Source organism: Botryllus schlosseri, chromosome 7, assembly GCF_051294905.1.
Source record: "Botryllus schlosseri isolate E-star chromosome 7, Bs_hap1, whole genome shotgun sequence".
Taxonomy (NCBI): domain Eukaryota; kingdom Metazoa; phylum Chordata; class Ascidiacea; order Stolidobranchia; family Styelidae; genus Botryllus; species Botryllus schlosseri.
The window spans coordinates 2952079-2970693 of NC_137242.1; the positions used below are offsets into that span (position 1 = coordinate 2952079).

The 18615-nt window shown below is 38.8% G+C and overlaps 1 protein-coding gene across 3 annotated transcripts in view; it reads right to left on the reverse strand.

The window, feature by feature from the left end:
* The window catches only part of LOC145443796 (uncharacterized), a 67845-nt gene extending 52178 nt beyond the window's left edge, over positions 1–15667 (reverse strand). Inside the window, exons 1-14 of one of the 3 annotated variants that reach the window (XM_080321752.1) lie at positions 15463–15667; positions 13536–13574; positions 13432–13476; positions 11797–11841; positions 11645–11716; positions 10772–10828; positions 9710–9778; positions 9375–9413; positions 7745–7935; positions 4715–4942; positions 2127–2192; positions 1954–2064; positions 444–515; positions 272–382 (exon numbers count right to left, since the gene is read on the reverse strand). In XM_080321752.1, the coding sequence (XP_080177878.1) occupies positions 272–382; positions 444–515; positions 1954–2064; positions 2127–2192; positions 4715–4942; positions 7745–7935; positions 9375–9413; positions 9710–9778; positions 10772–10828; positions 11645–11716; positions 11797–11841; positions 13432–13476; positions 13536–13574; positions 15463–15499 (1182 nt within the window). In that variant the 5' untranslated portion in view covers positions 15500–15667. The remainder of the gene's footprint in view (positions 1–271; positions 383–443; positions 516–1953; positions 2065–2126; positions 2193–4714; positions 4943–7744; positions 7936–9374; positions 9414–9709; positions 9779–10771; positions 10829–11644; positions 11717–11796; positions 11842–13431; positions 13477–13535; positions 13575–15462) is intronic. The other 2 variants (XM_080321754.1, XM_080321753.1) reach the window with 2 other exon arrangements.
* Between the last annotated feature and the right edge of the window lie 2948 nt (positions 15668–18615).

Genomic DNA, 18615 nt, shown 5'->3' on the forward strand with positions numbered 1-18615 from the left:
ATATTTTGTGATATGTTGTTAATATCCAATGATCTTTCCAATTCTCTACTAGTTGCTGACAATTACCGAATCAGCCGAAAATATTCGGGTTCATTTCAATATGAATATTACTATTCAATTGGATATACATTTGCGAGCCATTCCACAATTGTCATAGATTGAGTCTGAGCCAAGTCAAATCAGTGAATCGATTGAAGTCCTAACTCAAGTCCTCTCAACACTGGTGGAAGAACTACCAACAATTATCATTATCTGTGTCATATTAACTCACCTCATCCAAGATCAATTTCATTCCTGTTTGTATGCGAGCTGGTGGTCCGTCAAGCACAAGAAGTCCCGCTCCTTTCCATTTCACAGATACTCCGGCAGTACATCTAATATGCTAGACAGTAGACAGCGTATCAAGGTGGGATATATGTTGAGTGATGTACATTCGAACAAACCTGAAGGAAGTCGCCAGGAACTCGGTACAAGAGCGACGGATTGATACGCAGCTCATTATTGACTTCTTTCAGCTTGAAAGAAATAGAGCGTTAACGGCAGAAACATAACAAAGCCTCGAAAAGTCAAGAGCACACCAAGAAATGGGTCTTCACAGGTCATTTCTTACCGGAGGTACAAGTACCGATGCGGTACATTTCATGACAAATGCTACAATTTACACCAGGGGTAATCAAATCGGGGTACGAGACACGCGAGCAACGTCATTTTTCCGGTACTGGTACAATTTTCTGGGACAGCGACCTTAGGAATTAACGGTATATCGAGATTTAAGTTTGAGATCCTCAAATTATAGATTTCTAACATAAGGATGGATGCGCTGCAGTCGCCACGCTCGAATGCCACGAGAAGTCTGCTGAAGAGCCGGCTAAAAGCAGCATATTGGCAGTTGTAGAGCCGGCAATAATAATACTGGTCTTAATCGAAAGCTAGTGTCACGCTGATTTCGAAAATACAAGTTTAAGTTTGATCAGGGCAATGTAACCAGCATGAAATAGTCGTCAACGTATTAAAATCCGTCGTTTAAAACAATCGCTCGACGCAATTAGCTATTGGTATTGTCATTGCGTTGTCACGCAATTATTCGGAACAATCGGCTTTGATAGCTAGTTCGGAGTGGTTTCATTGCTCTGACCAGATGTTGATTTGTATTTTCGGGGTCAGTGCGACACTAGCTTTCGATTAGGACCAGTATTATTAAATTTGAGCGCTCGGGTCGCTAGCTATAGGACTACCAATTATGCTGGTTTTAGCCGGCTCATCAGTAGACCTCTCCAGGTATTCAAGCGTGACGGCCGGGTCGCGCATCTATCTGCAGGTTGGTAATCTATATTCAAATCCAGCGTTTATTAAGGCTTAATAGCACCATGCTTTTGCCTCATGTATGTTATCCGTAATGACTTACTGTTTCTCTACTGTTGTTGTGGTAATGAGAGTAACTGCGAAGTCTATACTGTAGATCTCGGGGTAGTTCTATCAGAACCAGTAACTTCTGCTGATTATGATGGCTAATTGATTAGCGTTATGGGAATCTCCAGTGTTTTGCTATGTACAAGTACAATGATGAGCAGGCTATAGGCTACTTTATGGGTCTGGCCTAATATGGCAAAGTCGCATCCAGCAACGTCGACAATGTGTGAAGAGTCTTTACGCAACAGACTTACTCGTGTAGTAGCACCAAGTTCATCTATCGCAGTGGAATGATGTTTGAAAGTGTAAATATAGAGTGGGGATGTGTGTTTCAATTGCGCACACTTTATGCAAAATCATTTCCGATGTATACAGAAAATAATTCGTGAGGGGTACGCATTGGAAAAAGTTTGAGAACCCCTGATTTACTTGTTTCGTTGATCATAAAATCTGATATAAATTGGTGCGGTAAAAGAAATTTGGGCCAAGTCCGACATCATGACCCAATGTCTGAGAACCACAATGAAAGCTGTGAATATGTACCTGTTCGTTTATTGCCAGCTTTGCCTTTTTGATATCATCTCTTCTTCCCGTCAGCTTCAAATAATTCTGTCTGCACCAACCCACGTTAACCCCAGTCCGGGCGGACACATTCTGCAATTGGGACAACGTCTAGTAACTATATGTGTCACAAACATGAGTAAAATGCTTATTACCTGCAAAACTTCATGAGAAATTTTACGGCAATTGTCAGGTTTTATGTACATTTCCTTGGACTCCATCTTAACAAATATGTAAAATACATTCGTTGTAAACTTTGTTACAGCAACTAAACACACAATGATTCTCTTGCACTGAAATAATAAAATATAAAGCAGGAAGAGTACAGATTCAAGTCACTATGCATTAGCAAACATGATACATTCTTGTTACAACTTACAGCTTCTGACAGACAAAATTGACCTCAGTTGAAAAATAATTATCAAGCATCTGGCATTTCACTCATATCAGCTCGCGTACCAAATATCAATATTGTCAGCGTCAACAAGATTCAGAACACACAAAAGCAAACATAAATTCAACTACATAGCGCAGGTCACCTTATACAAAAATAAATAACAACGCCACACAAGATATCTGCCGTTTGAGTTGAGTACTCAAAAGCGATACAAAATAGGAAGTTGCTGCTGACCAGTTAGCCTACAGACATCAAAATGAAGAGAAAATATTATTATGACATAAGATGTGCTTGCTACTTGGAATCATTGAAGTGTAGAGAATCAACAAGCCCATTCTTCACACTAAATGGTTTCAGTATTGTGCGAGCATTGTGTAATTTAGTTTTAAATGTATGCCCACCTTGAATTTTCAATTCATTAGGGCGCTGCAATTGCTAATAAGTTCACAGAGCGCAACATTTACAAGAATAGTTTGGGTAGAGGTTGGTAGGTAACCCGGTTATGAGTATGAGAGTATCCAACAACATGACTCTACTAATGTACTATAACTTTGTCACACATTACAACACTTCTCTCGCTTCATACCTAGTTAAACGTGTGTCTTGGGGATGTGTTTTTAATGTTACTGGATCCTTGATAAAATTGCTAGGTTACCTGAAAAACGGTCACAACAAATTTGTCTCAATCCCCGCCTGTAGAAGCATTGCTATTAGAGGAGTACAGTTTGGATGTATTAAATTAAAATAAATAGATTTTTTTTTAATTGTTTGGTTGTCTAAAAAACGTGCATAACAAATTTGGCTCAATTCCGATCCGTTGAACAGTGGTTTTCAAACATTTTTAGAGACGCCCCCCTTGATGCTAGTGAAAAATTTTGCGCGCCCCTATCGCCATATATAACAAAATTAAAAAGAGCATCCATAATGTTTGCAATCGCAACACATAGTTTTATGGTATCGAATGCTGAGACTGATGAGAGACTTACCAAATATGAAGTTCGGATTATAAACAGAGCAATAATTACGAGCTGGAGGTAAATCGCGCAGGCGATGAAAAAGCTTTCAATTGAATATTTTGTCAAAAATAATCATGCGAAGTGGTTGCACATAACATTTAGATATTTTAGCGAGTTTAGTGTCTAATCCCTTCTATTACCATACTTGAGCTTGGCTGAACGGGGTGCTAAATAAAAAACCAATGGAGAGGCCAGCACGCCACTCAAACTTGGCACTTCGTCACGGAACAAACAATTTTCTTTAACGGTCGCAGGTGTTCGGCAAGAGAATAAATAATTTAAACGCATACTTTGTGCTGCCATAAAATGCGCTTCTTAAGAGTGTCATTTACAAAAAAAAAGTGTCCTTATTGAGTATATTAGGAGGGGCTACTTTAACGTTATTGTAAGCCACTTCGATTTAAATCCACGTTTTTTAGATTAAAACATATTATACATGGCTTATGACACAACCTTATAAAGATATAACTTATTCCTACATGAATTTATGTCATTCAAGTTTCTACTCACTCTGCACTGGTGCTTGACAGACAAGCCCTAAAAGCGTCATCAAACAGCTACAAACAATCAAACATTCACCAGTTACTCTTAATTCAGATAATAATAAGATCTCGGTTGCTTTCACACCTTATTTAACGTCCACTTGCAAAGTAATAATTATATTTATTACACGAGCTTTCGGAGCGCCGCTCCTTCATCAGGTGTTAAAGTGAAAGTCAGAGACATCTTTTGATCGACGCAAAGTCCGGTTTCAGTCAAAATTCAGAATCAGTGTTGGGATGGTACGGCGCAATCAAGACATTTAAATCGTAATTTAATGAAGATTACTGCCTTTGTTGAAACCTGGAAGTTTCAGCACAAATCAAACTCATTCCGAGTTCAAGGAACCATTTTCTCTCAGGCGGCTTCACGCCCCCAGTTTGAGAACCACTGCCATAGAATCTAACGTATTTGAGAATAAATTGAAGATTTGAAAAAAATAGTATTTACGGCGGAAAGTTCTATCATTATTTATTGTTTTCTACTGCTACTATTTTCTATTATATTATTTATTAAATCCGAAACTTTCTCCTCTAATGCTTCTCCTGTACAGGTTGGAAATGAGCCAGATTTTGTGTGCTGCGTTTTTTTAGGCACACTATTAATTTATCCAATACCCAGTATAATTTGAAAAGAAATAGTTAATTTAGAGCAGCCCCAGTATGTATCTATCATCTCAGCATCAGACTCATGCACGCCTACTCCTATTGCAGATTTATATGCGAGTAATCCAGTCAATATCATGGCAAAGTCTCATTCAATATGTAATGCCAACAAAATCCAAGCTAACCTGGTTCACTTTCCCTTTCATCTGATGTATCTTCTGTTCCACATCTTTCACTCGACCACTGACCGATATCGTTAATACCCCTTTCAAGCTCGAGAGCAGATGCACATCCACGGCAGCATCATTATGTTCAGCAGGGTCAAACGTATCAACGGTCTGAGTACGCACGGTGAATTGTGAGAAGAATTCGTCTAGGATTCTCTCGCATTCCTTGCGCCAATTTCCTGCAGCCTGCAAGATAATCATATGATATGAATCATTACGAAGTCGCGTGAATGCAAAAAAATGATAAACAAAAATTCAAGTATAACAAAATAAAAAGACACACAAGTGTTATTTCCAAAAATGAAGTTTATTTTAGTGAAATGACGATCAGCGATACGGCCGTTACATCGTCATGTCAGCTGGTAACATCATACAGTCATATATGTTATAAATGCAAATATATCTTGCAAAAAGTATGATGAATTAATATGTATAACATCAAGTGCGAACGCAATACGCATATTACATTATTATTAGGGCAAGTTTTTGTTACATTCAAATCGGTGGAAAGTGGCATTTATGGACAAGTTCCTTGAAATTATAAGGGTACGAGATACTCAAATCGTTCCGTATCCAAGGCACTCTAACACACTCAGTGTTGGCGACTTCAACAAAAATTGACCCAGTGAAAATATTAATTTCGTCGGTCTAGCCCAGTGGTTCCCAACGTGGGCGATATCACCCCCCAGGGGGCGATTCCGCGGTCTAGGGGGGCGAAAATAACGAAGGGGGCGATAGGGGGGCGAAAGCGGACGAAGGGGGCGATAGGGGTGAAAACAACGAAGGGGGCAATAGGGGGGCGATGGCGCGTTAAAACGGCTATATTGGAGTAGGGACCGTAACTACCGCACCCCAAACCCCCCAATTGGTGGTGGGGGGCCCGAAATCATAGGAAGCCCAAAATTATTTTGTGAATTAACATGAATGATAGAGTAATTTTTTAGAAATTCATTCGACTTTTTCAAAAAATTTTCGCGCGGCGCGCAATTTAATATTTTCATGTATCTTGATGTTGGGGTCCCCGCCACCCAACAAAAATACGCATAATTTATGGAAATGGGAGGCTTCGGCGTCGGCCATTACTGCGCCACGACGCACCAAGACATATGAAGTTAGAGGCCATGTAACATGCGACTCCGAGAAGTGTGCCAGAACGATCAGCAGCGAGAAGACCTTGGCCGAAAAGAAATGCCCTTGTGCTGACCGAAAACTTCGATGTATTTACATATATGTTAAATTGTCCATAGGCGCCTTAATGGCTGGCGTCGAATGTTTCTGTCCTGGCGACCTTAACCCTACAGGACAAATGCCATCCCCACAAGGAAAGAATTATTCGCCAGTAAAGAAATACCAATATATGAAATCATGTGAGTCTTTTAGTTTGGTACGTTTTGACGATTTCCATATCTTCTGACATAGCAGATATAGGAGGTCACGAAATAGCATCATGTAAAGAAGTCAATATCAACGATTCCGCCCGAAGATGTTTAATTATTATTTAGGGGTCCTACCTTTTTCAACATACCACATCGACCATATTGACCAATTCAAACATGAATTATATAAAATTGTCGCGCCTCGCCCGTTTAGGCGAAATACCGTGACTCACCAAACAGTACATGAAATAGGGTATAGCTGATATGTAGCGACAAAAAGCCCACTGGCTGAGGGGGGTCTGGGGTTTGGTTTATCACCCTATGCAGCCAAAGACCAACGTTTTTTCGGGTAGAGGGGGGAGCTGACGAAGTGCTGTTTTTCGGTTCCCAACTGGGGGGCGATGATCGGTGTGGAGCTTCAAAAGGGGGCGATGAGTCGGAAAAGGTTGGGAACCACCGGTCTAGCCTGAATGCACGTCAAATCAGAAACGACCTCCAATTTAAACTACAGTGAAATAATCAAGTGATCTATTTACATATAGTGCCAAATATTTCTACTAAAATGTTAGTTTCATGAAAAATCGAAAAGAAAACTTGCAAAAAGTTGCAATATAAGATTCATTCAAACAGCTTAATGCACCATACTACGTAATTTTTGAGTATTTGGATAGCTGCCAAAAGCTGTAAAAAATGTCGCAAAAGTTGCAAAAACTTGCCCTAATTATTATCTTACGTGTACATGTACGCGAATTTACTGCTGTCAATCAAACTAGATGAAACAAGTAACAAGTAAGGTACCTATACAAATAACTTTAACAAGTAAAAAAATAATTAAAAAATAAGAAGCAAACGACAACAAATTTACTGTTATATTTTTCATGAACTGTAACAGTTGAGCTAAGAGGAAAATTCATACTGGTGTTGAGCTTAAAGTAGAACAGACATAAAAATTTTGACTCGTCAGAGTTGCAAATTTTTGTGTGCAGATTGGCCAGAGTCGTACTCATTATAATATTTATTGCATTGAGTTTGTACTTTTTCTTATCTGCGTGAGTAGGGTTCGAACTTGTGGAATTTACTGACGGTATCAATGGACCTCGACTAGAGAGATTGTTGATCTACAATATGAAAAACAATTATCACTTTTTCCAAAATATAGCTTCAACGAGCTACAATAATTAGATAAATGTAACGTCGAGCTGGTGTCAAAGTCGCAAATGTTGGCAAGCAAGAGTATTAGACTCTCGTAATTCAAGTAATCTGTGGTGCAATTCACTAGCCAGAAGCTTGTTCTCGAGGCAATGTTAGGATTCCAGTGTTTACAAAATGAAAGATATCATGAAATTGTGATGTCACAAGAATCTGGACCAGCGCAGAAATGTGGCTTTCAGTTCATTATAGTAGGGAAAATGTTATGTAATTATTTATGGTAGGTTACAAAGTTGGATGGGTCTTACGTTCAGCGTGGACTGCATTGAAACCCCACTTTGAGTTACTAATAATAGCCAGTTTTCAAATTTTTAACAGTGATCTTCACTAGATACCTAAAGTCATTATTAGCACTATACACAGTATACAGAGCTACCCAACGCCAATGAATAAAATCACCTACTTGAGTAGGAAAATTAGCTAGCGGCTTAATTGCCACATGATCCACTGCAATGTTCACATTCGCATTTGCCTTTTTCATTTCCAGTTCCAGTCTCCCTAAATCTTCAGGTCTCAACGATATGTATTTCATGATTTCCTTTTGAAATATATTGTCCTTTCCTTCTGGGTGTTGCCATTTAAAAGGTTGCAGTGCTGTAACAATTTTATACCGCGTTACAATATATCTCAAAGGAAATCGTAAAACACTATAGTTATGATATAGAAGCTGCATGCGAATGATCCTAACCGAAATGTCACTCGGAAATTTTTGACACGACACAAATTTCCAACAGTGGTCATAATATTGTCAATTAAAGAATACATGCAGAGTTGTTTCAACTGAAGGCATAAGTAACACAGTTAGTTCGTGAAAAGACCATGGTCGATATTACCGCATTTCTGCAAAGCGAGTAACAACTTTCAAAACCCCATAGCTAGGGCAATTTTTTTTTTGACCTAAAAAACGGAAGATTTTGACCTAAAAAATCTAAATTTTGACCTTTTTTGACCTAAAAAAACTGAAATTTGACCAAATTTTTACCTCAAGTATGCAAATTAGGTGTTTTCGCATATAATGTTAAAATTGTACTACTTATCTTCATTTCTGGTTGGAACTGTCTGTCCTTACAAAGTAGATTGGCCTGAAAAAACGTTTTTGGCTCAAAAACTGACAGATTTTTACATGAAAAACTAGTCTTTAACGAAATCTGGCCCTATGAAGAATTCCAGTAGTTACATTACGTATTCTGGTGGAAATAATTAAAATTTGTTGTAGTACAACGAAAGATCCTTTCCTACATTCTCGGGTAGAAAGTGTCTGTCCTTACTACGTAGCTTGCCAAGAACGGAGATAGAACGTTCAACAGCAGCATTTGTTGGCTGACAACACTCAAGTTGTGTGCACACTGCTGGTGACAAACCGTCTTGCTTCATTCTGACAATGTTGTCTATATCACAATTTTTCAGCTTGCGCTTCTTGATATAAGAACCATGCAATGTCCAAGCAGTCTTGCTTCAGCTAGGATATTGCGGTACGTTGATCATAAAACCATGTCACTATTTGTTTCATTTGACCATTTATGATTCACAATGAGCAGACGATGGTCCGTTTACAACGGTAGGCCTATAAAGTAGGCTACAAGCTGTAAAATATCAAATGATAAGTTCACCGACAGCGCAAAATCTACGATACAAACGAAATGCAGAGGTCAAAAAATGTTTGACTTTGTAAACAATTTTGACAAATTTTGACCTAACGCTACAATTTTGACCTAATTTTGACTTTTTTTGACATGTCAAAAAAAAATTGCCCTACCCATAGCACATGCTACATTGCTACACACAACTATTTATGGTATTAATATATGCCTACTCGCTACTCTGATGAGTGATGACCTTCACTATTGATTGACTTGCGATCGGGAAGGGGTATCATTGATTCCAGTAATTCGCAGCACTTTGGTAGCTATCATATGAATAAAACTTTAATTTTGTTCAAAACTGCGGGAAGCTGTAGCATACTAAAAACTGTGACTAGCCCACCACTGAAAAATCTCAAATATTGTGGTATAAAAATGTCACTTATAACTCACCATTGCTAGCATCATTGACTTTCAAAGAATTGGCAGATCCTAAATAGAAGCCAATACTGTATATAAATAAATTGGAGGAATAGATGATAATCTACAGACACAACCGAAAACCAGTACCTGGTTGATTCAAAGGTACTATGAAACTTCAACAGTAGAGCATATGTACAAAGAATAAGCACTCCTTAAAAGAATTTAATCTTGCTTATAAAAAAACTGCTCAAGAAACCAACATTAAGTAACACAATTTCGATATTATTTTCATTTATATTCTATTGAAGTTCTGTACGTCTAAGAAGGTCTTCAAATATTTATATTCTACAAAGTGATATTGCTACCTTTTCTCTGCTTTTGCTTAGCGCCTTTATTGGCCGGTGTCGCTTTCAGATTGTTATTTGGACCATCAACTGAAAATAAGATAGAAATTAGGTTATAATCAATAATAATTTCGATAAAAAGTTGCAACAATTATATTCATTTCAATTGTTACCATTTAAAATAACAGCGTAGCTAACATCTGTCAGAATATTGAAGCGGTACAAACGCAAAGAAGCAACAAAAATTGCATATAAATCAGTCAAGTAGACAATAAATTATGCATTGCAAAATGTACGAATGTACAAAAGGCCTGAAAACAGTAAAGAAATTTTAATCTTCAATAGATTATATTCCAAATACAATCGAGTACGACGATTGGTGATTATTGAAATTGCTCATTGGATCAGTCATTTAATTACATAGCTTCAAAGACCGACAAGGAACCTCCCACAAGACAATTTTATCGTCCATATCCGAATATATATACCAAAATTTCATTAATTAACTCCATATGACATCATGTTGAGATTACAACACAACGATATGAAGTATAAACCACACCAATTACTGTGGCAAATTTTTCAATTTACAGTTCGAGCGGACCATAAAGACGTGTTTATAAATATGGCATGCTGACAAAAACTTTGCCCGTAATCAATCCATATTCTATCACAGTAACAGAACAGTAACCATTAATACCAACCGAAGAATATTGTTTTGATGGATGGAAGCTCACAGAATGTAATGACATTTTTATGAAAATACAAAATTTCCAACTTCAGTATTACTTCCGGTATGTATTGTAGGGTAATTAGCAAATACTGGCAGTGCCTTACCCATATTTATTTCAAAACCTCAATAGAAATATCAGTCAGTAGATAAAGTGATAACAAGGTCTAAATATCATTCAACAAAAATTGAGCATTGCGAGGACTTAAGTTTCTATCCCAACTGGAGACTTTGAAATAAAAGATGCACTGTAAATCATCAAATGACCATTGAAGGTTTGAATATGTTGCAGCATTGACTGGAAACATTGATATTGTCCTTACAAAATATGTTGCTAAATGCCAACACATTACCTGTTCTTTCCGCAGGTGTAGCCTCTTTGTTTGAAGATGCCTTTTTATCATGATTACCTGAAACAAACAGGGATGACCTATATATTCGACACCTTTGCTAGCATGGTAAATCTGAGGTGTTAGTGGCTCCACAATACCATAGTAACAAACGCATTGTACTTGTGACTTTCAAGTACATGTTGCGTATTTGAGCTCAAAAATATATGCGAAATAAAACAATACCATGCATGTTAGCTGCGGATGGAGCCACTGTATAACCATATCTTTTTGCCATCATTTATATGCTGTCTTTAGTCAGCTCACACCATTAACACACACTTTGAAGCTAGCAATTATACTGGTACTATATTAACGAGTTAGCTTGTCCCTTGATAATACCAAGGTCTAGACTAGAGGTATCCTGTAAGTGTTTTAAACTTGAATTTGGATATGCTAGCATAATTTACTCATGTGGTAAAGCATCTAGATCCACGTAATTGCCCATACAATACCAAGGTCTAGACTAGAGGTATCCTGTAAGTGTTTTAAACTTGAATTTGGATATGCTAGCACCTAGCATAATTTACTCATGTGGTAAAGCATCTAGATCCACGTAATTGCCCATAACACAGTGAAATCGTGCCCAGAATAAATGACAGTATACTCCTAAATAATACTTTTCATATCTTAATACATAGTTGCAGCAAACAGTAACGTAATCAGAATCAATAGACCAACAGACAGTGATGTATAGTAGCCTATCATTGTATCAACACACTATCTGGGTGTTGGCTGAACTATACTACTATACCATAGTATTAAGGAGACTATGGTCGCTACCATGGCTATTCACTAATATTGAACAAAATTCCATAAATTCTAATCAATACATACCAGATTGGTTCTTTTCTTGCATAGAGCGGGGAATGGTGTCTGGATTTGCTTTTGATTTACAACCTCCACTTTCTATTTTCGTAACAGACATATACACCAAAAGTACATTGGTTATGTGACATAGGGTACAGATAGAAAATTCATACACTTACTCTTTTGACCAGTCTTCATTCCATCTCCGAAAGCCTGCTTTTGTACTATGAATGAAAGGTATTAATTAACAAAATGTCTGTTTTCACCAAGACAGTCAAAAATAATGTAATGGACAAATTATGTCAGCATTATGTAAGTAATCGAATTGAAATGCGTAACCATGGTTATGCACTTCAATTTCCTTACTTACATATTGCTGACATAATTCTGAAATTCAGTATCCGTACCTATACTAGACAATGTTAGTTCAATTCACATAAATAGCAGAGTATATCACAGCGACCTGTTCATTACAGCCAGCTGCCTATGGTGGCTTACTGCACAGCAAGGAGTCAGTTATAAAACCAACAGTACCAGAGTATTATATTATCAACTCGAAGATACACCAGAAACCAGAACATTATCAAAATGAGTCATAGTCACTCCTACTGGGATACTTCAGGTTTACTATCAAAGTTCCAGGAAATTCTAAATATTAGTACAGCAGCGTGTACAATATGTATAATATATAAAACAGTTTGACAATGTCTCAAGTAATATGAATATCATCATTCTCATCAAAACATACAGGTATATATAAATTATATACCTGATTTACCATAGCTGATTCACTTTTTGAACAATCTAGGCCTCTGGTCTGTTGTAGAGTTGAACAGGAAGATACACTTTCTACCAAGTTCATGACAACGGTTTGTGATGATGCAACATTACCAAAGCTTATTGATATTATTTGACGATGTAATATGAAGAAAGTTCAATCATTCTCTCTTGTCTCTATTATCAAAATTATGATAGTTTGATGTTAAAATCAGCTGATAAGTCAGCCAAACAAGATTTTGTTGTTAGAGCAGCAATGTAACAAATTGTCACATGGAAATTAGCATTGCAAACTTGGTAAAAACACACCAAAATTTTTAATGGCGGTCTAAAAATAATTAATTTTCTTGTAACTTATTTTCTGTACATCTTCAAAACAAAGTTCTACGGAAGAGCGATAGAGACATGTTGCTTCCACAGATTTTAAGCCAAAAAGTGGCTTTGTAGCATAAGCGCTTATCTAGATATGGCAAAATCCCTTCGGTGAGGGTGAGAGGGTGCAAGAACCTGAAATCATGACAGAAGTAATTCAGTTGAGATTTGGGACCAAATGTCAATGGCAGTTTTTGAAATTCAAATTTTTTCACTCAACCCTAATAACCAGACAAGATAGCGCAATGGTAGGGCGTCCGGCTTCTTGATCGGTAGGTCGCAAGTTCAATCCCCGGCCGGGTCAGACCAAAGACCTGATCAATAAAACTGGTATGTGTGGCTTTGGCGCTCAGAGGGGCAGTGCAAGAATTAGAAAGCCTTACAAGGCTTATATCTGCACCTTTCTTGTCCAGCAGCATATGCACGTCATGCACTCAAGGTACCCATGAACCAAACACTGTCGAAGCATATATAGGCTACCTTATTGTTTTATCCTGGGCAAAAAGTCAACAGGTGTTTTCAATAATAATAACAGGTTAGCATACAATGTCAGCATGAATAGCCAGCAGACCACAAAGGCTTATGTGACTTGCTTGCTAACTTTGCCAGCATTGTAAGATGTATCTACCAAACACTGATCACCCAATGCAGTACATTTTTGTCACCTGATGGCTTTGCAGGATCATTATTGGAAGCGCCGCCGGCAGGTCCTAAATATGAATAACTCTAGTTACTGGAATAACTTGACAGAAACACGTTACTATCTAACTTGAGGTAGGTCTTTTTCGTGGTTTTCTTCTACTCTGACCTGTACAAAGAAGAGCAAGATTTCGGTTAATTCAAACATGTTTTAATTCTTCACTTAGTTGCATGCATTCATGACATCCTAACGTGCAGTACACTAGGTGACGTGGATTCAGAAAATAACTTGGATATCTAAAATATTACCAATGTGCGCTTTTACATTAACACATGTTACAGTCATAAGCTGTAAAACTTCCGTTTTCATAGTCTAGGCAAGGGTCACATTTCTGCCCTTAGATGAATAAATAACATCATAACTCATAACATATCGCATAGATCCTGAATATGATCATAGTGCGGCGGTACACTAACACATTTCACATTCATACAAGTCTGCTTTCTTACTCTAGGTCAGTGCTGGACAAACTTTCTCGTCTGCAAACCACATTTACTTTTCTACTTAGTTTGGCAAGGTGCACAGCTTTAGAACAGGTCAGAAACTGAGTTATTCTCTTTTTATCGAGTACTCAAGAGGTCTGGTATACTTGCGCCACCAAATCGGGTAAATTTGTCGTGAGACTATTTCTACGTAAACGTTTGTGTGGTCAAACTAGATACCATTTGCCTGGGATATATGTATCAATTTATATCCCTGATTTTACATTTTAGATTTTGTCCATTAAGAAGTCCGAATTTATGAAGTCCAACTACTTACTTACATTGGAACATTTGGTTTTTGATTACGTATTAATTGAAACATGCAGTACTGCAACGCCTAAGGATCACTCAGAGGAGAAACAAGCAAAAGGTGGATTATGATAGCATTTTGTCGAAGCTTAATGTCAGACAAAATTGATGATCAAAAATATTAAAAAAGGGTCAGAAATTTGCGGAACTCATAAATGAAGTCAAAGAACTCAAAAAGAGTGTTGAATTCAGAGGTGAAAAAGATCAAGAAATAAAAGAAAACTCGTTACCACTGGCAAAAAACTATTGGAAGTTAAATCTAAAAATAAAGGCCCGGAGCTAATACTGTATGAACTTGAAACTAGGGCTGGAAAAAATCAAGCGGGGCCTACCTGAGTGATTCGATTCAGAATTAGGATTAGGGTTTTTAGGATCGGATCGAGAATCAGGATTAGGGTTTTTAGGATTGCATCGAGAATTAGGGTTACGTTCTTTAGGATTGGGGGTGCGGGTCATTAGGGCTTGGGGTGAGTGTCCTTAGGCCTTAGGGTTGGGGGTTCCAGTCATTAGGTTATGGGTTAGGGTTTTTATTTTGAGCACATTGTATTTTTGTGCATGCAAACTGGCCGTAATGTGTATGCGACAGCAGGATCAGTTGCTACGTTCACCATAACATCAGTTTACGTGCACAAGAATCAAGTTCAAAATAAGGTCAGTTGCAATTTTCACAATAAGATCAGTCGTGTTCACAATAAGGGAAATAGTGGGAAAAGGAGAGGACGTAGACCCCCCCCCCCCCTAATACCCCCCCCCCCCTTATCCGTAACATCTGTCTACTTGAAACCGGCAATAGAGAAGCACATAGAGCAATTACCCAGTTTGACAAACATTGAAGAAGACTCGTCTAGACTAGTAATAACAGGAATATTCCACCAACTAGAACTATAGAAAACTATACTCAAAAAACCAATATAGTTAGTTGACCGTCAGCAAACTAAATTGGTAGATTCACGTCCCAATAACGACTACATAAAGTCTATCAATGAAACACACTATACTTGGCCTCCAGAATAACTTGCATACTGAATCAGAAATAAATGTCAGATCTCAAAGCCTACTCCAAGTCGTTTCGACACCCTCCTATCTTTTCATTATATCGCAGTTTTGTGGTGTTTTGAAATGGTAAAAATATTAAAAGGCCTAAACTGATACTGATGAAGAAGCATGCTGAGCGAAATTGTCAAAAAAACGAGCTCGATACCAACCGGCCGGCTTTTGCTGTGGGTTGTTTGATGAATCCATCCTACCATAGATCGCCCACCGTTAGGCTAGCTCCCGGGACAGGCCTTAATCGGTGTGAACCATGCAATTTGGGATCACGTTGCAGACGCTGATTGCAGTCACGCGATCTCAGATCCAGAGGCGAATCATGCCTTTGTTCCGCTGCAGATTTGCTCTGCGAGGCTAGTGTCGATACCGGGGAATCCCTGGATCGAGTCAACGGACCTGATCAGCGTTGCCAACTCCGGATGGACCAAAATCGCTAAAACTGATGTTGGTGATCGCTTCATGTCACTAAATCTTGAAACGAAATCGCTAAGAATAGTCGCTAAATTTGCAATAATTCCTAACACTTCGTAAACAAGAATATCTTGTCCGCTCTATTTTAATCGACGGTCTCAAATGCCTCTAGTTCATAATAGTGAAATAAATATCGTCATCGTCATTGGTTCATTAGCAATTTTTACCAGTTCAATACATCACAAAAATGCGATACAATGAAAGGATAGGAAGGTGTCGAAGCGATTTGGAGTAGTCTATGGAATCAGACACCCACCTTGGCCTGTAAAGAGGAGGCATGCAAACTGAATGAAATGTAAAAGAAGATAGTATAGAAAAAGCAAGCGACAAAAATGGGGTGGCATGTCATGGAAGGCGAGATCAATAGGTCAGGTCGTGATCCGGTACAGGGCCGTAACTGCCTCACCCCAAACCCCCCAATTGGGGGGCCCCAATTTTTTTGGTGAATTAGCATAAATTATAGAGTGTTTTTTGAAACTTTATATGCGACTTTTTCAATAAATTTTCGCGCTGCGCGCAATTTTCGTGTTGCCAAATGTTATGATTATTGGGTACTCTTCCCCCAAGGAAAAATACGCAAGATTTATAGAAATGGGCATATCGGCGTTGGCCAATACCGCGCCACGACGCACCAAGACATATACAGTTTAAGGCCATGTAACACGCGACTCCAAGAAATCATCATCATCATCATCATTGGTTTACACCACAAAAAAATGCGATACAATGAAAAGATGTCGAAGCGACAAGGAGTAGTCTATGGAATCTGACACCCACCTTGGCCTAGGCGATGTAAAGAGGAGGCATGCACACTGAATGAAAGTAAAGAAGATAGTATAGAAAAAGAATGCGACAAGAAATAGGGCGGCATGTCATGGGAAGCGAGATCGACATGAGAACAGTGCTTAAAACATACTTGCTCTACTGGGCTGAACAACTACCCCTTAAAATGCGACGGCATAGAATAGGGGGTTTAACCCACGTGAAGTCCCTGTTATCAATCGTTCTCTATGAGTCGCCAGTTTCCTTTGCAACCGACATGGGAGTTCACAAGGGACAGGTGACGAAGTTGTTAATGACCCAGCCATACAGATAATAATGAATTGACGTTTGCCGCGTTTCTTGGCGGTGAAACAACCGAAACTAGAAGTAGAACTAGCTACACTACAACTGGTTACGGGTCGGTGGATGCTGCAATTTTATTTAGCGTCGAGTGCGGAAGCCCCACTGACGCCACCGGGACCAAGGAAGTCCCGTCTTCTCGGAATAATTTAGCGCCCAAGGTATAGGATGTTCGGTGACGCTAGTCTCAATCGGGGGAAGTTTGTCGCCCCCGAACCCCTTCATGCTTAGCGAGGAAATTCCGTTAGCATTAATCAGGACACAGGTGTATGGAAGGATCCTGACAGAAAAAACGGCCGACGCATTCGCCACGAAGGATATGTGGGAATCGTTTCCGACGACGGCCCTATGGTCGCAGCAGTCGTGCCACTTACCGAGAAAGCCACTTTGAATGCAGCTGTCGCATCCACACTGAAACTAAATAGTATGGATGGCGAGGAGTCTGGAGGCGATATGCAAGCCTCTCCAGAACAAGGGCCCCCGACGACAAAGGTAGTCGCCGGCGTGATGATAGATGCGGGCACGCACCTACTTCAGAGGCAGAAACAGTCGGGCGTGGAAGCCCCATTGACTAAAGGTAACCTCGCCCTCTCTCCATCGACGTCAGAGTTATACGTCAAGGCCCAACCAGGCCAACTCGCGGTCCGATAACCACGTATGAACTGTATGATGGGACCAACGTAGAGTCGAATAGTGCTCTGTGACGATTGAAGGACTCACAAGTACGTGATAATCTTCAATTTCAGATCTTGTAGGCCTATCTATGATCGGGAATGTAAATATAATGGGAATTACTGTAATATACGACCTAGCTCAAGAATTATGAGTAGAATACTACAAAGTAGGCCTATACATGTTGCAGACTTCGCATTCCTCATGCAATTCAAAAGATGAAATTATTGACGTAGAAGATATACTTGTGGCCACGTTTATCATCTGTACTAATAATGTTAAGTGGAAAATGTATTATTGCTCACAAATCTTAAACTGTGAAGTCAGACGTACTCATGTTCTTCACTGGGTTAGCCTATAGTGATGGAATCATGACCTTGTATTTAAGAATCGCCATCTATATACGATAGATAGACACATCGTGGTCAGTATGATGACACGTTGACAGTTGATTTGTCCGTGATTCATTTTAAAATACGCCGTTTGCACTAAAAAAATGACCTACCGGCCCTTTTGAGCTACGTTAAAGTGGAACGCAAACTGGATTTGCCTGTTTCTCTGTGTTTTCTTTTGGGTGTGAATCCTAATGACAGCATTGTGTTGAAAGAAATCTGCTCAATGGCAGTAAACGAATAAAACTGAAACCTCGTAAATAGGAATATGCTGACGCGCTATATCTGCGAGATCTCAATGACGTAGGATAGAACTGCTCTTAGGCAATTATGAATAGCATCTAATAACAGTAAAGTAGTAATAAATTAAAATAGAAAAATCCCGCGTGACATTCTCTGAAATATTCCAATGACGTAGGATGGAACTGCCCTCAGGCTGTAGTGATTTAAGATATAATGAATTTCAGGAATTCAAATGGGTTAGCCTACGCTATCATGTCAAATCTCTTAAAAGCCTATAATTTATGGTAATCTAATACTTCCTGATGTTATCATCTATAAATATTTACGGGAAATTATTAATAATCGTCATGATATCAGTACATGTTTCACCTGTACCGTTAAAGTGGGGCGTTTGGTTCATGAGTTCCA